The sequence below is a fragment of the Temnothorax longispinosus genome, chromosome 9, assembly GCF_030848805.1.
Source record: "Temnothorax longispinosus isolate EJ_2023e chromosome 9, Tlon_JGU_v1, whole genome shotgun sequence".
Classification (NCBI taxonomy): domain Eukaryota; kingdom Metazoa; phylum Arthropoda; class Insecta; order Hymenoptera; family Formicidae; genus Temnothorax; species Temnothorax longispinosus.
Window position 1 is genome coordinate 12579285 of NC_092366.1, and position 16094 is coordinate 12595378.

The 16094-nt window shown below is 35.1% G+C and overlaps 3 protein-coding genes across 8 annotated transcripts in view; 2 read left to right on the forward strand and 1 right to left on the reverse strand.

Moving 5' to 3' along the window:
• Positions 1 to 14480, reverse strand: part of Shab (Shaker cognate b) — a 651715-nt gene extending 637235 nt beyond the window's left edge. For 2 of the 6 annotated variants that reach the window (XM_071789559.1, XM_071789558.1), the window contains exons 1-3: positions 14165 to 14470; positions 13236 to 13776; positions 12552 to 12667 (exon numbers count right to left, since the gene is read on the reverse strand). The gene's annotated coding sequence lies outside the window, so the exon portion shown is untranslated. Of the gene's footprint in view, positions 1 to 12551; positions 12668 to 13235; positions 13777 to 14164 lie in introns of all 6 variants that reach the window. The other 4 variants (XM_071789555.1, XM_071789557.1, XM_071789560.1 and 1 more) reach the window with 4 other exon arrangements.
• On the forward strand, positions 53 to 580 carry LOC139818525 (uncharacterized). Its single transcript, XM_071787257.1, has one exon. The coding sequence runs from the start codon at positions 53 to 55 to the stop codon at positions 578 to 580; it is 528 nt and encodes a 175-aa protein (XP_071643358.1).
• On the forward strand, positions 1502 to 2059 carry LOC139818526 (uncharacterized). The gene has a single exon (XM_071787259.1). The coding sequence runs from the start codon at positions 1502 to 1504 to the stop codon at positions 2057 to 2059; it is 558 nt and encodes a 185-aa protein (XP_071643360.1).
• Positions 14481 to 16094: the final 1614 nt, after the last annotated feature.

Here is a 16094-nt window from a genome sequence, read left to right on the forward strand (position 1 = left end):
GAGTACTTCGACAGTGGAATTTCACGGCTTTTCTGATGCTTCTCAACTAGCAATGGCTGCAATCGTATATATCACCGTCCACGGCTCTAATGGCGCCACGATTTCATTGGTGTGCTCCAAAACGAAGGTAGCACCGCTCAAACGGCTCACCATCCCGAGACTTGAACTCACCGCAGCATTGCTGCTCTCAAGACTCATGCAATACGTTCAAGCCACCTTGAAGTTGAACGTTACAGCAACTCACCTGTGGACGGACTCTGTTGTGATACTCACGTGGATCAAATCTCATGCATCGCGCTGGAAGGATTTTGTAAGAAACCGAGTTGCTCAGATCCAGGATCTCACTGCAGACGCTCACTGGAGATACGTACCTGGCACATCCAACCCAGCCGACTGCGCATCACGAGGTCTAACTACTGCTCAACTTCAAAGCCACTTATTATGGTGGACGGGACCACCGTGGATTTTCACACCTGAAGCATGGCCATCTCAACCCGCGCTTCCGGACGAGTTGAGCGGTCATGAGGCTCGTCCTGGCATTGCTCTATATGCAGCTGCATCTCAGCCGAACTATCATTGAGACCTCATATACAAGTACTCAACCCTCAATAAATTATTGAAAATAACAGCTCTCTGTTTCAGGTTTATCGCTCTCTTGAGAAAATTCCGAGACAAGTCGTTGGACTCGCACTCTGCTTTGGAGAAGGCCAGACTATTCTGGATCAAGGCTACTCAAGCGGCATACTTCTCGCACGAGATCAAGATGCTCACGAGATGCCAACTCGAGATTGCCAACTGCTCACGCATTCAGTCGATTGACTGCGTACATAGATGCTCACGGAATCATCCGAGTTGGCGGCCGCCTCAATCAATCATCATTAGATCAAAACCACAAACATCAAGCGATTTTACCTCGCCACTCACGGTTCTCAACCTTACTCATCGCTCACGCCCACCTGCGCACCCTGCATGGAGGAACTCAGCTGACATTGGCCCATGTCAGGCAACAATACTGGATCATCGGCGGACGGGCTCCGGTGAAGTCTCATATCTTATCGGTGTGTCGTGTGTGCTTGGCAGAGAGGGATCCGTGCTCATCAACTGACGGGCCAACTACCTCTCTCTCGGGTTACGCCGTCACGTCCGTTTGCTCATACAGGAGTCGACTATGCCGGACCACTCACCATCAAGATTTGGAAGGGACGAGGTGCGAAAACATACAAGGGATGGATCTGTGTTCGTCTGCTTCTCCACCTCCGCAATTCACCTCGAAGTAGTCAGTGACTACTCATCAGAACGATTCATAGCAGCCTTCCGAAGATTTTCAACGAGAAGGGGAATTGCTCAGATCATGTATTCGGACTGCGGGACAACCTTCATTGGAGCAGACGCCGCGCTCAAGAAAATGTTCATCTAGGGCTCTCAAGAACATCAACGGATTGCTAAAGTTTTGCAACTTGATGGCACAAGATAGGAGTTCAACCCACCAGGCGCTCCACACATGGGGGGCAAGTGGGAGGCGGTGGTAAAATCCGTGAAGTTTCATCTGAGACGGACTATCGGGGAGACTCTACTCACGACGGAAAAACTTACAACGTTGCTTACGCAAATCGAAGCCATTCTCAACTCGCGCCCTTTAGAACCGTTGAGTGACGACCCTGAAGACGTCTCAGCGCTCACACCAGGTCACTTTCTCATTGGAGGTCCACTCACTACCATACCCGAGCCATCTCTAAGTGACCTGGCCACCTCGCGACTATCTCGGTGGCAGCTCATCCAGCAGCGTGTTCAACATTTTTGGGCACAATGGTCGGCTCATTATCTGCAACGCCAGCAGGCGATATCCAAGTGGCATCATCCTAACAACAACATCACGGTGGGTTCCATCGTGCTGCTCACCGACGAACGCTCTCCACCGTGCAAATGGCCACTCGCCAGAGTAACAGCTTTGCACCCCAGCAAGGATGGACTCACCAGGGTGGTTACCCTCAAGACGGCCACCACGACACTCACCCGGCCAATTGCCAAGCTTGCCATATTACCCATTTCAACAGGATAAAGGATCAAGAGTAAGGAATCATCAACAAGGTTGCTGATGGCGGGCGGAATGTTCGAGATTCCGTTCACGTTGCGCCGTCCGATCAGATGGCAGCATCGATCGGATATCGACAGGCTGGATCTACGCGGCAACTTGCGCAAGCACGGGCGCGCTCATCGCCACCTTCTTCCTCGCGACACACGGAGTCGTAAAAATGGCCGCGCTGTGATCAGACGTACGACGTGTGCTCTGTGCTTTTCTCGAGGAATACTCGAATTGAAGTGCCCATCGCAGTAATTGAAGCTGCTGAGAGACTAGCTAACGTATGAAAGAGACCGCTCAGCCAGCTCTGGTACATCAACACGACGACTCAGGCTCACACGTGCGCGAGTGCCGACCGCCACGTGTCTCACCGGCTCACGGGCTAATCATCACGAGGAGGGCAATTAATATAATTGTCCCGCGCATTCACGGACAATCTAAAGACTTCTCATTTATACACCGCTCATCGTTTCTCAGGTCAGATTGTATATTTTTCGACGCATTAAAGACGGCTCAGAGTGGTCTGTGGTCTGAGTTGACACATAAATAAAGTGAATAATTCGTTAACACCTTCCACGCGTCCTTCTCATCCCGCTTCTATCGCCAGGAAAAATCAGCGATTTCGCGAACAATTTGCTTTTTTTACATGTTTATAAGATACTACAATTTTACATGGAAATTAACAGACCTTCAACCAAACCTTCAACCTTTCCATGGAAAGTAAAAATTAAGGCTCCTGGGTAGTCACCGCGGCCATATTGGATTCTTACTATCGAGGCGAGGAAAACACCCAATTTTGTTGTGCATGCCATTTTCAAATAAAAAGACATTTCAATAAAACATCACTATAGATCGTTTCAGAACACTTCCAAAATTGGCCGAAAACTACCCTTTTCTCTCGACAATAAACAAACAGCCATAAAACAAAGCCTAAACATACGGGAAAAACAGCCGTTTAACGACTATCGAAAGGAGGTGAAAACGTTCCTTCCACATGCAAATCTTACTTTTCGGCCAATTTTACGACTTTCACGAATACGTTAAACGTTAGAGCACAAGCACAGAGCAAATAATAAAGAAATAGCACGCACAACAAAATAGGTTGTCAACATGTCACAAGACAGAATTCTCCATTGGAGAGAGTGAGAGGAGAGAGTGGCGTCGCCACCGTCAACGCAGAGTTCTCGGCTCAGGGACCAGGAGCCTTAATATGTCAATTAAAAAAATTAAGTATCTTATGCAAAATTAGAAAAAAAAGAAAACTTAAAATAATATATAAGCGATGAGAAGTGCCGTTTTTGGTCGAAGCGGATCTTGATGCTTAATAATATTTCACAATATCAATTATTATTAAATACATATTTCAGTTTTTTAAATTGGCACTGCGTGCCAATATGGACTTTGTTGGACTTAAAACGCAATTGTGTAAACTGAAACTAAAATAATATATTTTATATTAATTTGATATTGTCAAGTAAAATAATATACTATTAGAAAAATATTTATAACAGTTATACAAATTTATATGGATAGATCCATTATAGAGTATATGACGTGAGTATATTCATATATGATTATCTTTAACCTTATAAATATACTTTCACATGATCACACATGATAATATACTAGTATATAAAACCATATATGACTATATAAAGTTATATTTAAAGAGATTTAGCCATATAATATTTGTTTAAGATTATATTTCCATTTCTTATATGACCATATATAATTATATATTTACTAATATGAACAAATAAGAGGTATTTTTTCCCGAGTATATAATCATATATGCTTATATATGGCCATATAATATTGTTTAAGATTATATTTTCCATTTCTTATATGATCATATATAATCATGTATCTACTAATATGAACTAATATAAACTAATATGAATAAATAAGAGATTTTTTCCCGGGTTATGCGGTTTTAAACATGTGTGTATGTGGTGCTGGGTAAGGTTTTTTTTTTTATAATGACTTGCTTTTTATTTTACAGATAAGTTAGAATAAAGAAGTTTTTTTTTTTTTGTAATCGCGCGGCGCGACGTTGGCCCAATAGGTCTATTTTGTAATATAATAATAATTCACCCGACATTAAGAAAAAATTATATTCGTATATCCAATTCAAAATTTTATTACTTTTTTTAAACTAAATTTGTTTCTTAAGAATTTTTGAAAAATTATATATTTGCGCTGGTTATGACACATGTAGACTATATATAACACTTACATCAAATTAAGAAGTAGTTTACCACGTAAGACGGTTGTCTCACGATCCAGAGGTCCCGAGGTCTCGAGTTCGAATCCCATCAAAGTAAGTGTGTTTTTCACTTGGTTTTTCAAGTACGAGAAAATATTTATAATCATAGGTTGCATCTTAAGAAACAAATTTAGTTAAAAAGTAGTAATAAAATTTCAAAATAAATATAATTTTTTTTTATGTCGGGTGAATTTCCTCATTAGAGTGTTTTAATTTTAGTATTTTCTTGTATTCTACTGTACTCAAATAGATATAGAAATGTGTAGAATATCAGTATTAGTTGTAGTTTGGCGTAGTTTTACCGAAAAATTTATAGATCAAGATGCACTAAAAAAATACAAAAATTTACAGAAGTGTTCCAATTCTAGCATTTTCATGTAGGATTTTGTAGTACTTCTTAAATTCATGTAAAATTTAATAGATTCTGGCAATTATATTTTATAGTTTTTTGTAGTACATTTTTATTTTTTTTTAAATTTTGTATAAATATTTCCGCCAGGGAAAGCGCTACTCAACACTTTTTAATGAAGAATGAACGACGGCTAAGTTATAAGGAAAAGTTATTTGAGATCATGTCCTTGACAACATATGTCAAGCTCAAGCTCAAGCTCATTGGGGCTGGTTCCCCTATACGGGCTGTACAGTCGCCGCCAATGATTCCTTTCCTGAGGTATTCTTATGTTCCCCCCTTATCCGAGGAAACGAATCATTGGCGGCGACTGTACTAAATAATTACCAAAATATGCTTTTTCAATAAAAAAGTACTGTCTATCTTTTTAAACCAAAATATTATACGGTATGGAAAAATACCTACTATATTTTTTTGTTATATTCCTATAACCTATTAAGTTATTCATTATTGAGCCATATCATATAGGTTTAGTTTTATAGTTGTTTTTCATTTTCATAGTTATTTTGTCAAAACTGAACTGTCAGTTTTATAATAAATGTTTTAAGAAAATACTTATTTCAGTCTTCTATTTTAACTTAGCTGTCTTTTACAATAATTATATATATATATATATGAGCTAAAATTAGAAATCTGATATTAATCTTAGCTTGATAACTTGAAACACGCAACACGTATTTATAATGCCAATTTAAACTAGAATTATTTTAGTTTCTTAATGGTCAATTTTCTAAATGTTCATTATATTCACATCTAGATAGTATACTTTAATTAATTTGTAATTAAAATTTTAACAAACTTGTAAGAAATAAAACATTTACTAACATGGCAAATTATTTACTCATTTTAGAAGACCTTTCTCTATGTAGTGTTTTTTTGATGTTTGTTTCATCCCTTTTATTCGATAATGCTTTAGTTATTGATTGTTAATTTCTTAATTTATTTTTTTCATTTTGCGTAGTATTATAAAGAGACACAGCAGTGTCTCGCGCCAAGTGTACGTATCCGCGACATGAGTAACGGGATAGAAAGTGTCTATTATATACCTGAACCATCGAGCTGAGTAAAAACACGATGGTCATATCTAAATCGGTTAAGCGGATGAAATTTTTAATAGACTCAATCGATGGTTAACATATTATGTAATAAAAATGTCTTAATTTTTTTCTATATCGAATATTAAGAGATTTTTTAATATAATATACAGAGTGTTTCCTAAATAAGTACACAAACTTAAAGGGGATATTTCTTGGCTTATTTTAAGAAGAAAAGATCCTATAAACATGTGTCCTAAACTGCTTCGTTTTCAAAATACAGGGTGTCAAAGTTAAGAGAAAGAATAAACAAAACAATTTCCGTCGCCAGCAAATAATTTAAAATAAGTCGTTTTATTTTCGATCCAACTGGCCAATTAAAACAAGATTGCACGACGTTTCGACCGAATTCCGGTCCTTATCAAGTGCTTTAATTTAAGTTACACCGATCCGCATAACAAACTTAATTGCATCGTTGACGTGGTGTCATCTATTTATAACCGTGTCATTGGTATTACTTAGTCGGCCCTGTATATTCGGTTCTGCTCGTTTTTCCACCAGAGCGCCGTTTGCTATCCGCGGATTACGTTTGACAACTTTATTTCGACTTTGACTGTCTTACTGTTCGGACGTTGTGCCTCGATATGGCTGGTGACGTTTTGATTTAACCGTTTGTTTTGGAACGCATAAGAATTGTAAGCTTTTAACTAATTTTTACAGTGTTAATTAATTTTATTGTTTTTGACCAGCGCGATATTGTAACGATTTTGTATAGTTTTTCTATTGTTAAATGTATTATTTTCTCTTTTGTTTAGTTTTGCGTTTGTCTTGACGTTGTCAGGACACCACGTCAACGATGCAATTAAGTTTGTTATGCGGATCGGTGTAACTTAAATTAAAGCATTTGATAAAGACCGGAATTCGGTCGAAACGTCGTGCAATCTTGTTTCAATTGGCCAATTGGGTCGAAAATAAAACGACTTATTTTAAGAGAAAGAATATGAAAATTTCGAAAATCTGGAAAACGCTCAGAGATATTTTATTCCGAGTTTTATTCAAATTTGGTGTGCGTACATATGGTATTAAGAATCATATTCCAGTACCGATGAAATATTTTTAGATGCATCAGGGGCGCATCTAAAAATTTTGGACTATTTTGAAAACAAAGCAGTTTAGGGCACATGTTTATAGGATCTTTTCTTCTTAAACCAAGGAATATCCTCTTCAAGTTGTGTACTTACTTAGGAAACACCCTGTATAGAATATATTAAAATCGAGTAATTTAGATTTAAGAAACGTCATCATCATCGATGTTGTTGTCGTCGTGGTCGTCTCAGTTATAAATCGACATTTCAATACTCATGTAAACCTACACACACACCCCCAAGCATCCGTCACACCTTTACTTATCTTTAATATCTACATCATTCACCTGACTTCAATATACTCCGACACGTCTCAACGCAGCCTAACACACATTCTTATCCAACCCCAACACACACACACACACACACACACACACACACACACGCGCGCGCGCACGCATCATCATCATCACTACTCACTCTCACTCCCACCTTAAAATACCTCAATACACCTTAACACGTCCCTTGACCCAATATAGTCCAACACATCCTTACCCAAACACATCACAAACCACCCTCACCCTAAAGCACCTCAATATACTCTATACCCAATATATACTCTATACTCTGACATGTCCCAGTGTAGCCCAACACACTCTTATACTCACACGCATTATCACTTATCTCCACTTCTTCAACCGACACCCCTCACTCTATCAAATATCTTAATACACCCCGACCCGTCGCAATATGACTCCAACACAATCTTATCAATCCAATTACATTACATCATATTAAATAACTTACGAATCTGTATATTGTTAGTTGTTTATAGTTATATGTCTTATATTATATCACATAAAATCAATATGTTACTTATAAGGCACTTGATGTTATAAAATGATGTGTGTTATATCATAAAAAATACCTTTTTTAAAAAAAGGTAAAAGCGCCAAAGTTTGTACACTCGTGTCTATACTCGTCAAAATAATTGTGCAAAACAATGTTATTTTAATCTATATTTGCAATAAAAGTAGCTATTAAGTCATGAGTTTATACACATCGTAAAATTTTCTTATATCATACCTAACAAAATAATAAAATTTTTAAAAAATTTGCTATTAAGCATGAAAAATTATATTTATCGTGACGTTTAATTTTTTCATTACTATGCTTATTAAAATAATAAAATATTTCATCCAAAAAAAAACTTGACGTTGCTAAACAAATACGCATGCAAATGTTTCCTGTAGGGAAAGAAAGTTGTCTCTCTATGTATGTACCTAAACTATCTTGAATCTACTTCGCACATATATCTATTCACATTTTAATCAAGTTCGCTCTTTCATCACACAAACCTCACACATGCGCTTGAAATGTTTGCATAAATATATATATGTATATGTATATATATATATATGTATATATGTATATATATTATATATATATATATATTTATTTATTGACTAATCCTAAGTTTTTTTAAGCGAAATCTGTTGTTCTAGTACCTAAGCATAATAATGAAAGAATTAAATGTCATGATAAACACAATTTTTCACGCACAATACCAAATTCTTGTACTTTAAATATTTTATTATTCTATTTGATAGGGAAATATAACTGACGCAGTGGGATTTTACATATGCAACTAATAACAGTTTATTCCAATTAGATTACAAAAGTATATTCGATTACTTGCGACGCTCGAACTGTATGTATCTCGCGCGGCGACTCACTCGAGACTAACTATGTGACAAGGTTACAGGCGTCAACAGCCCAAGAATACGCGTCGATATATATCGCGCCACCGGCTCGATAGTAGTTACTTCGCGTCTCTAACACTATTACATATAATAAAAGAATGAAGTTTTATGATGTAATATAAACTCAGGCTCAGTTGGCGCGGCGTCTGATATCACTACTTTTATAACAAAAATAGATTAAAACAACATTGTTTCGTACATAGTTATTTTGGCAGGCGTGGGCACTTGGCGCTCTCTTTTTATCTTTCTTTAAAGGTATATATCGTAATAATGTAAAATAAACATGTTCAACGATTAATACTTCCAGAGAATAACAGCATCCTTGATATATATTTTAAAAACGTTTTTTGAAAAAAATGTGAATATTTTTTTAGAGAATATCTTCAATATATCAGGAATATTACTTAACCCCTTAACGGTTGATTTTTTTGCAAGAGTTTAACATACTCGACTAAAGATGGATTAACGTTAGCAAGTATCAAATATGTTAAAAAAATTTTTTCACAATTTTCCTATCCTCTAAACTACCCTTACATTGAAGAAAACATCCCCGTACTTAGTTCAGAAACGTTACAAGTAAAAAATCTGGCTTATATCATTCTCAAATGAGAAAAATTTTACTAGGACATGGAAACCACCCAATCAAGCTATCCCGTTGAAGGTTAGCCAAACCACCCCTTTGAAAAAATAATAGAATAACTATTTTAAACGCTATTCTAAACATAAAGAGTCTTTGTTTGGCGTATTATCACTGTTAAGGGTAATTTTTCTTGCAGCTCTTTTTTGTACATAATTTTGATTTTATTTCAAAACGTATACATAAACTGAAGGTAAATAAAAAAATTCTACCTAAACTTTGTGCTCATTTTTCATTTTTTCATGATTTTGGCACTTTTTGACAGGGTGTGTAGCTGAAAGTGGGACGTTTGTGTTCCACTGGCTGTTAAAGGATTAAGTAGAAAATAATGTAAAAATATTTAAAAAAATTTTCTGACAGCAAAAATACATTCCACAACATTTTTATAATATACTTTCAAATATTTCAAAAATAATCTCTAAATATTTTGAAAATCCTGAATTTCCTTATCTTATGTCCTTACTCCTTATAACTTAAATTAGCAAGAAACGTAAAGAGCTATCAGCTCTTTAAAGCTATATAGCGGCAAATGCAACAATGTTGTATCACAATTGCATCGTTATATAGGTCGCTGATTCAACTGTTTGGCATCAAATCAAATGTAACGGTAGTTGGTAGCTGCATAGATGATTCACTAGCGAAATCTTATTACGAAAGAACGAAATACTAAATATACTGCTTTTACAATAGTCTTTATTCAAAGAATGCCGCCAATCGAGAAAGATACGTTTGCTTCATAAGTATTGATAAACGGGAACAAATTTAACCGGATTAATTATAGTAAATTCAAATGTCAATAGTGATAACTGATGATAATAAAAAACAATAGACAGGGTCCCGTTTATACATATACATGTCCGTTTATATATATGATATGAGGTAAAGCATTTTCCAACGAGAACTCAAGATTTATTCCAAGACTATGTTATTTCTTCTTCTCTCAAATAACTAAACAATGTATAAGAGCTTTATAACAAATCCACTATATAACTTTTTTCATTCTGATGCAAATTCAATTTGCATTGATATATCTATATTTTAATTCCTGCTGTAAAGATTTTTTAATTTTGATATTTTTTTCTCTCACAATTATATTTTTTCTTGTTCTGTGCATGCATAAATCCAATTTTCAATCATTACTATTAATCATTACTATTATAATTTTTAATCACAAAAGAATAATTTTGATACAAACTTTTTAAACAATCGATTTTCGCGGCATGGAAAACAAATTTACTGTTTAAAAACTGCTTTATGATAAGAGTTTTTAAAAATATCTTTTAAAATAAAATTTTATCTAGTTTTCTTACAAAAAAAAACTCGAAATCTATTTATTTTTTGTATCCTATTCACACGCATGTTACGCACACAACAGAATGTTCCATTTTCCACCCATTATTTTTTAACGATCTGTGGTTAATTTAGATATGTGTGATTATTCTTAAAATATCAAAATAATAATTTTCGTGGTGTAAACGAATGAAAAAGAACTTTTCGCAAAATTAAACTAATAATCAAATAAATTACAAAATTATATTTATTAGCTAATTTTAAATAAAAATTAATAAAATTCTAATTTGAAAGGGTAAAAGAGCTTTATAGTCACCAAAAATATACAATACTAAAAGTTCGAAAATTACTGTAAATATTAATCTCTCTCGCCATTTTCGCTAACAATAAGAAAACAATTTTTTACTATATAAATTTATAAATTAAGAGAGAGAAAAAAAGAGAGAGAGAGAGAGAGAGAGAGAAAGAGAGAGAGAGAGAGAGAGAGAGAGTGTGTGTGTGTGTGTGTGTGTGTGTGTGTGTGTGTGTGTGTGTGTGTGTGTGTGTGTGTGTGTGTGTGTGTGTGTGTGTGTGTGTGTGTGTGTGTGTGTGTGTGAGATAGATATCTTTTTGGATAACTTCCAAACTATTCTTTTTCTACAACAATGAGAGAAAAAGCTTATATTTAATCTTAACCCTCAGCCTCTGCCCTTGTTTTCGACCAACGTAACTCCTGTCCATAGGTCGTCCGTGTCCTGAGCTTATTAAATAACTATAAATGTTTAAAAATCTGAAAAAATTCATAGAGTATCTTTGAACCTTATAGAATACGAAACAATACTTTAGAACGATAAAAAAATTTTTTAAATAACTGTTTAAACAAATAAACTCGGAAAAGTCGCTAAAAAGACGTAAAAATTTTAAAAAATCTTATCTCTGGTTGAAATTGACGTAGAATAAATTTTTTTTAAATAGAAGCTGAAAAGTTAATTTTTAAGAAAAAAATTACGTCGATCTTGCATTATTAAAAAATAGTATTTTTTTACAATTAAAAAATGCATATTTTTGATGTTAGATTTATGAAAAAAAGGGAATAAAAATAAGATAATCATGTGATGTTTGTTTTAAACTGCGTATTTATAGAAAATATTATAAAAGAACAGTGAAAGTATGATAAAAGTTTGTATTTTTATATTTTATGATTAATAACAATCCCGGCATACACATAAGCAATGTTCCTCACATATAGATCTTAATTGTCTTATATATTTAATTTTAACACTTGTCTAACTTCTTTTGATGTTATTTTTTTGTAAACCCACAAAAACAATTTTTGCGCGAAAATAACAAGTTTTGAGACCCTGCGTTTGTCACACGTAGCCCCTGTGCGTGGGTTATTCGTGTCCGTTCGAGATTTGTAATCTCCAGTACTCGCGGCTGTACTAACGAAATCTAACCAAGTTTTTTCCATGAAGTAGCTCTTCACTTGAAGTTTTTTTTTCAGCTACTACAAATGGTGCCACCTCTGTTGAGTTTCAAGATATTACAAGTAATAGATTTTGGCCGAACACAAATGACCCATTGACAGGGACTGAGGGTTAATTAAACAATTCCATCTACGTTATAGCTTAAATTATAATTAAAAAAAAAAAAAAAAAAAAAAAACACAGAAAAAATCGCTGAACTAAATAAAACTGAATCTTTATGGCTAAATTTTGAGAAGGCATTACATGTATCCTGATAGATCCACGTAAATGGAATGATAAAATAATAAAAGATAATCGACTGAGAATCCGGACAACATACGAGGGTGTAGTCTCAAATTATCTGAATCTCGAGATTAAGGAATATTCTTGACAATAACAATGATAATATTGGCTGTGAATACTATATCGTAATTACTATACAAAAATTAATAAAAGACAAAAAACATACAATGTATGTATGCGCAAAGCAGGCTAATAGTATTTAAAGCGGTGGTCTCCGAACGTATCTCCACATTACTCACCTTTCTCTTCCTTCAGCTTCAAGTTTAACCGCCGTCTGGTCGAAGAAATGACGTGTCGTCGCGCATTGCATTGGAGTGTTGCATCTTGTCACGCAGCCTGGGCAAGGTGACGATGTCTGCGATAATAACGATAATGAACAAAAGTGAATGACAGTGATGATAACAACGAAGATGACAACACAATGAAAATGATAATGACGATAACAATAACAAATAATGACAATGATGACGAAGACTATAATGATGACTACAACGATGGCAATAACAGCGTGACAACGATGACGATAATAATGATAATGGCGACAATGACAACGATGACGACGATGACAGCGACGACGACAGCGACGACGATGATGACGACAACAATGACTACGTCGACAATGATGATAACGACAATGACGACAATGATGATGACAATGACAATGACGATGACGACGACGACGACAAAATCGACAACGATAACGATGACGATGACGACGACGACAACGACGATGACGACAATGATGACGACGATGACGGTACGACGGTTACGATGGTTACGATGGTTACGAGGGTGACGACGGTGACGACGGTGACGACGGTGACGACGGTGACGACGGTGACGACGGTGACAACAATGACAGCAATGACAACAACGATAATGAAAATAATAATGATAATAACGATGATAGCACTAGCACTAACCAACACTTTTTCCACCAAGCGCTGCAATCGACACCCTGCGCGCTTATCGATTCAGCGCTATGGCACAATCGCGCGCGTTAGGGTACGAATGCAAGGGTGCACGACGTTGTTACCTCTTGGATATCTCGTATCATTTCGAACGCTTAAACGCAGGAAACGTTCAGCAAGAGAACGAGGGAAATCTATATAAAACACAATAAACAACCAACTTTCAGTTGGCTAACAGAAATAAAATCGCGTCGTCGTTAATAATATCGCACAATTATCAGGTAGACGACAAAAGACGAGAAGCCGTGCAACCGAGAAACTCCGGAATTGTTCAACCAACGTATTTCTACTACTACCTACTGCTGTCGATTGCTTTTGATAATAGTGGAGGTGATGGTACAGTCTCTGCCACTATACTGTTCGTTGGTGCCGACAGAGGCACTACTACTTGGACGCAAGCCAGCGGTGCGCCTGCCTCAGCGATTATCCCGAGCTACCCTGCGCTTCGGGTCGCGCATCGTCTCCCACACTCTGCTCCAGTGACGAAGTAGCACTTTTCAAGTGAGAATGAATTTCGCGTATAGAAAAACCAAGTGGTATAATTTATAGTGTCACCCGCAATAAGATTTTAATTTTGATTCAATGTTCTAATTGTCATCTATAGTAATATAATTAATTATATATTAAAACATTAATTTATGAAATTAATAAAAAAAATTAATTATTACGATTTAATTATTAATTAAAATTTGCTTTTTGTACAATGATCTGTATGTAACACGTTTAATTTATTTATAAATTTTATAACAATTGCATGTAATATAAAAAACCGAGATCACTAAAATTCAGCAGATTTGATCATTAATATAATTCCTAAATATTATTATTATATACAATATTTCTAATAATACTACAAATATACAATTTTATCAATAATTCACTTGTATAGCGTTCCACGGAGAGTAGCCACCCAAATGTTCGATTGATGTTTCCACCCCTGTTTCTCCCCTACTCAGACCTCTTTTTTGGCTCGAACGACTTCGTAGCGTGTTATCATCAAAATTCGTGTTTTCGATCAAATGTAAAGCTTTGCAGTTAGTCCCCACCAAAGCGTTTGCTGTTCCTTATGAGGATCAAATCGATAAACCATCGTATATACACTGAGAAAATGTTTCATATATGATTAATAAAACGATCGATATAGTATCTGAACAGGGTCAGTATTGAATCAGTCGAAGGAAGACTCGGAAGGCGCATAAAACTAAACAATTGCTACAATATTGATACAAGTTCTTACTTCTTTAACAGAAGATTTATTCAATTATTATATTTATCAATAAACTAAATTATTATTTTTTTAGTTTATGTTATGGTCATTATAACAACAGGAGACATTTAGGAATAGTCTGGAGGTCATCATAAATAATACGGCAATCAATCCTTAGCAATTGTTGTATAATTTACTATTAATAGCTAACAGACTTTTAAATAATGATAAACAGTATATTCTTTTAGAACTCACTGACATCAATGTTGGAACACATGACTTTTTTGTAAAATAGTTAAAACACAAATAAATTAAAATAATCTAGGAAAAATCAGAATTTATCGTGTATAAAATTCAATGACTATTCTCCAAACACGAAACTGTTCCTTTTTTTATTTTTTTTAAGATTTTTTTTGAATGCTTAATAAAAAAACTTAAATCAAACTTGGTCAATATAATCTGTCACTGATCAATATAATCAGACATAACAAAAAATCTATCAATCTGGAAGTGCTCATCTCTTACTGTCTGAGAACGTGAATTTTTTTAAGTTACACTGTCTTGCTGAAAATGGTTCGAAGCAAAGCCAAAATGACCGCTATTTCAACTATACTATTTTTAATTAAAGAATACTGCATACCGATAATTTGAGTATTAAAAACTGCTTTGATCTTTATTCTGTTTATCATTTAGTACAACAAATATATATACAGGATAAACTATTTTAATATATCACTATAAATATTTCAATAGTCTCTTAATATAAAAAAAAATTCAAATAAAAATTTCAGATACTTTTTAAAAGAAAAATATAACACGTACAACACATTTTTTACAGCACTAGAAATTACAAATTTCGCGTTATTTGTTCTCCAACTTTGTATGTATTAATATTTTTATGTATAAAATAATAAGATAAAAAGTAATTGATACAAGCAAAACAAATAAATATCCAAAAAATTTTTACAATATATATAAAAATGCACAATGCAAATTGTAAATGTTCCCTTAATTGCAATTACGAACTTTCTTTATGTCACATACACAGAAACAAATTTAATCATAATATTTATATATTTACGTTGTTGCGTATCTTGAAGCCTCATATGCAATCGCATGTGCGATTATGTCTGGACTTCTCCCGTCGTATCACTCGAATTTCGGAGGATGGGACGGTCAGGAAATCTTTCCTTTAGTTTTATTAAAAGACACTTTATTTGCCACGACGCCACTGCTCTCGATCACAATAATCTCGTTAAAGGCAACTGACTGCCTCACTCTTATCTTAACGCCGGATGGAAAACTGTTGTGCGTGCCTGTACGTGTGCACGCAGCGAGCTTCTAGCGAGAACTCGCTCGAGACTCCCGAGCACCAACGAAAAACGCCGAAGGCGCACGATCGCGAGAGATCGAGTGACGCTACAGCGCAAGCGCAGTCGAAGTGAAGAACATGTATACGCTAAGTCCTAACAAAGCCGCCCGCCTTGAAGGGTTCCCCTTCAATAATTGTACTTGAAATTAAGAAAGGATATAAACTAAAAATATTATTAGAATGAGCTCTAACAAGCCTAGAGCATTAGCCGATAACCAAGCAATGGGCGGGT

Excerpts from the sequence above, each read along its gene's own strand:
- LOC139818525 (XM_071787257.1), top strand. The coding sequence starts at position 53 with ATGGCTGCAATCGTATATATCACCGTCCACGGCTCTAATGGCGCCACG.
- LOC139818526 (XM_071787259.1), top strand. The coding sequence starts at position 1,502 with ATGGGGGGCAAGTGGGAGGCGGTGGTAAAATCCGTGAAGTTTCATCTG.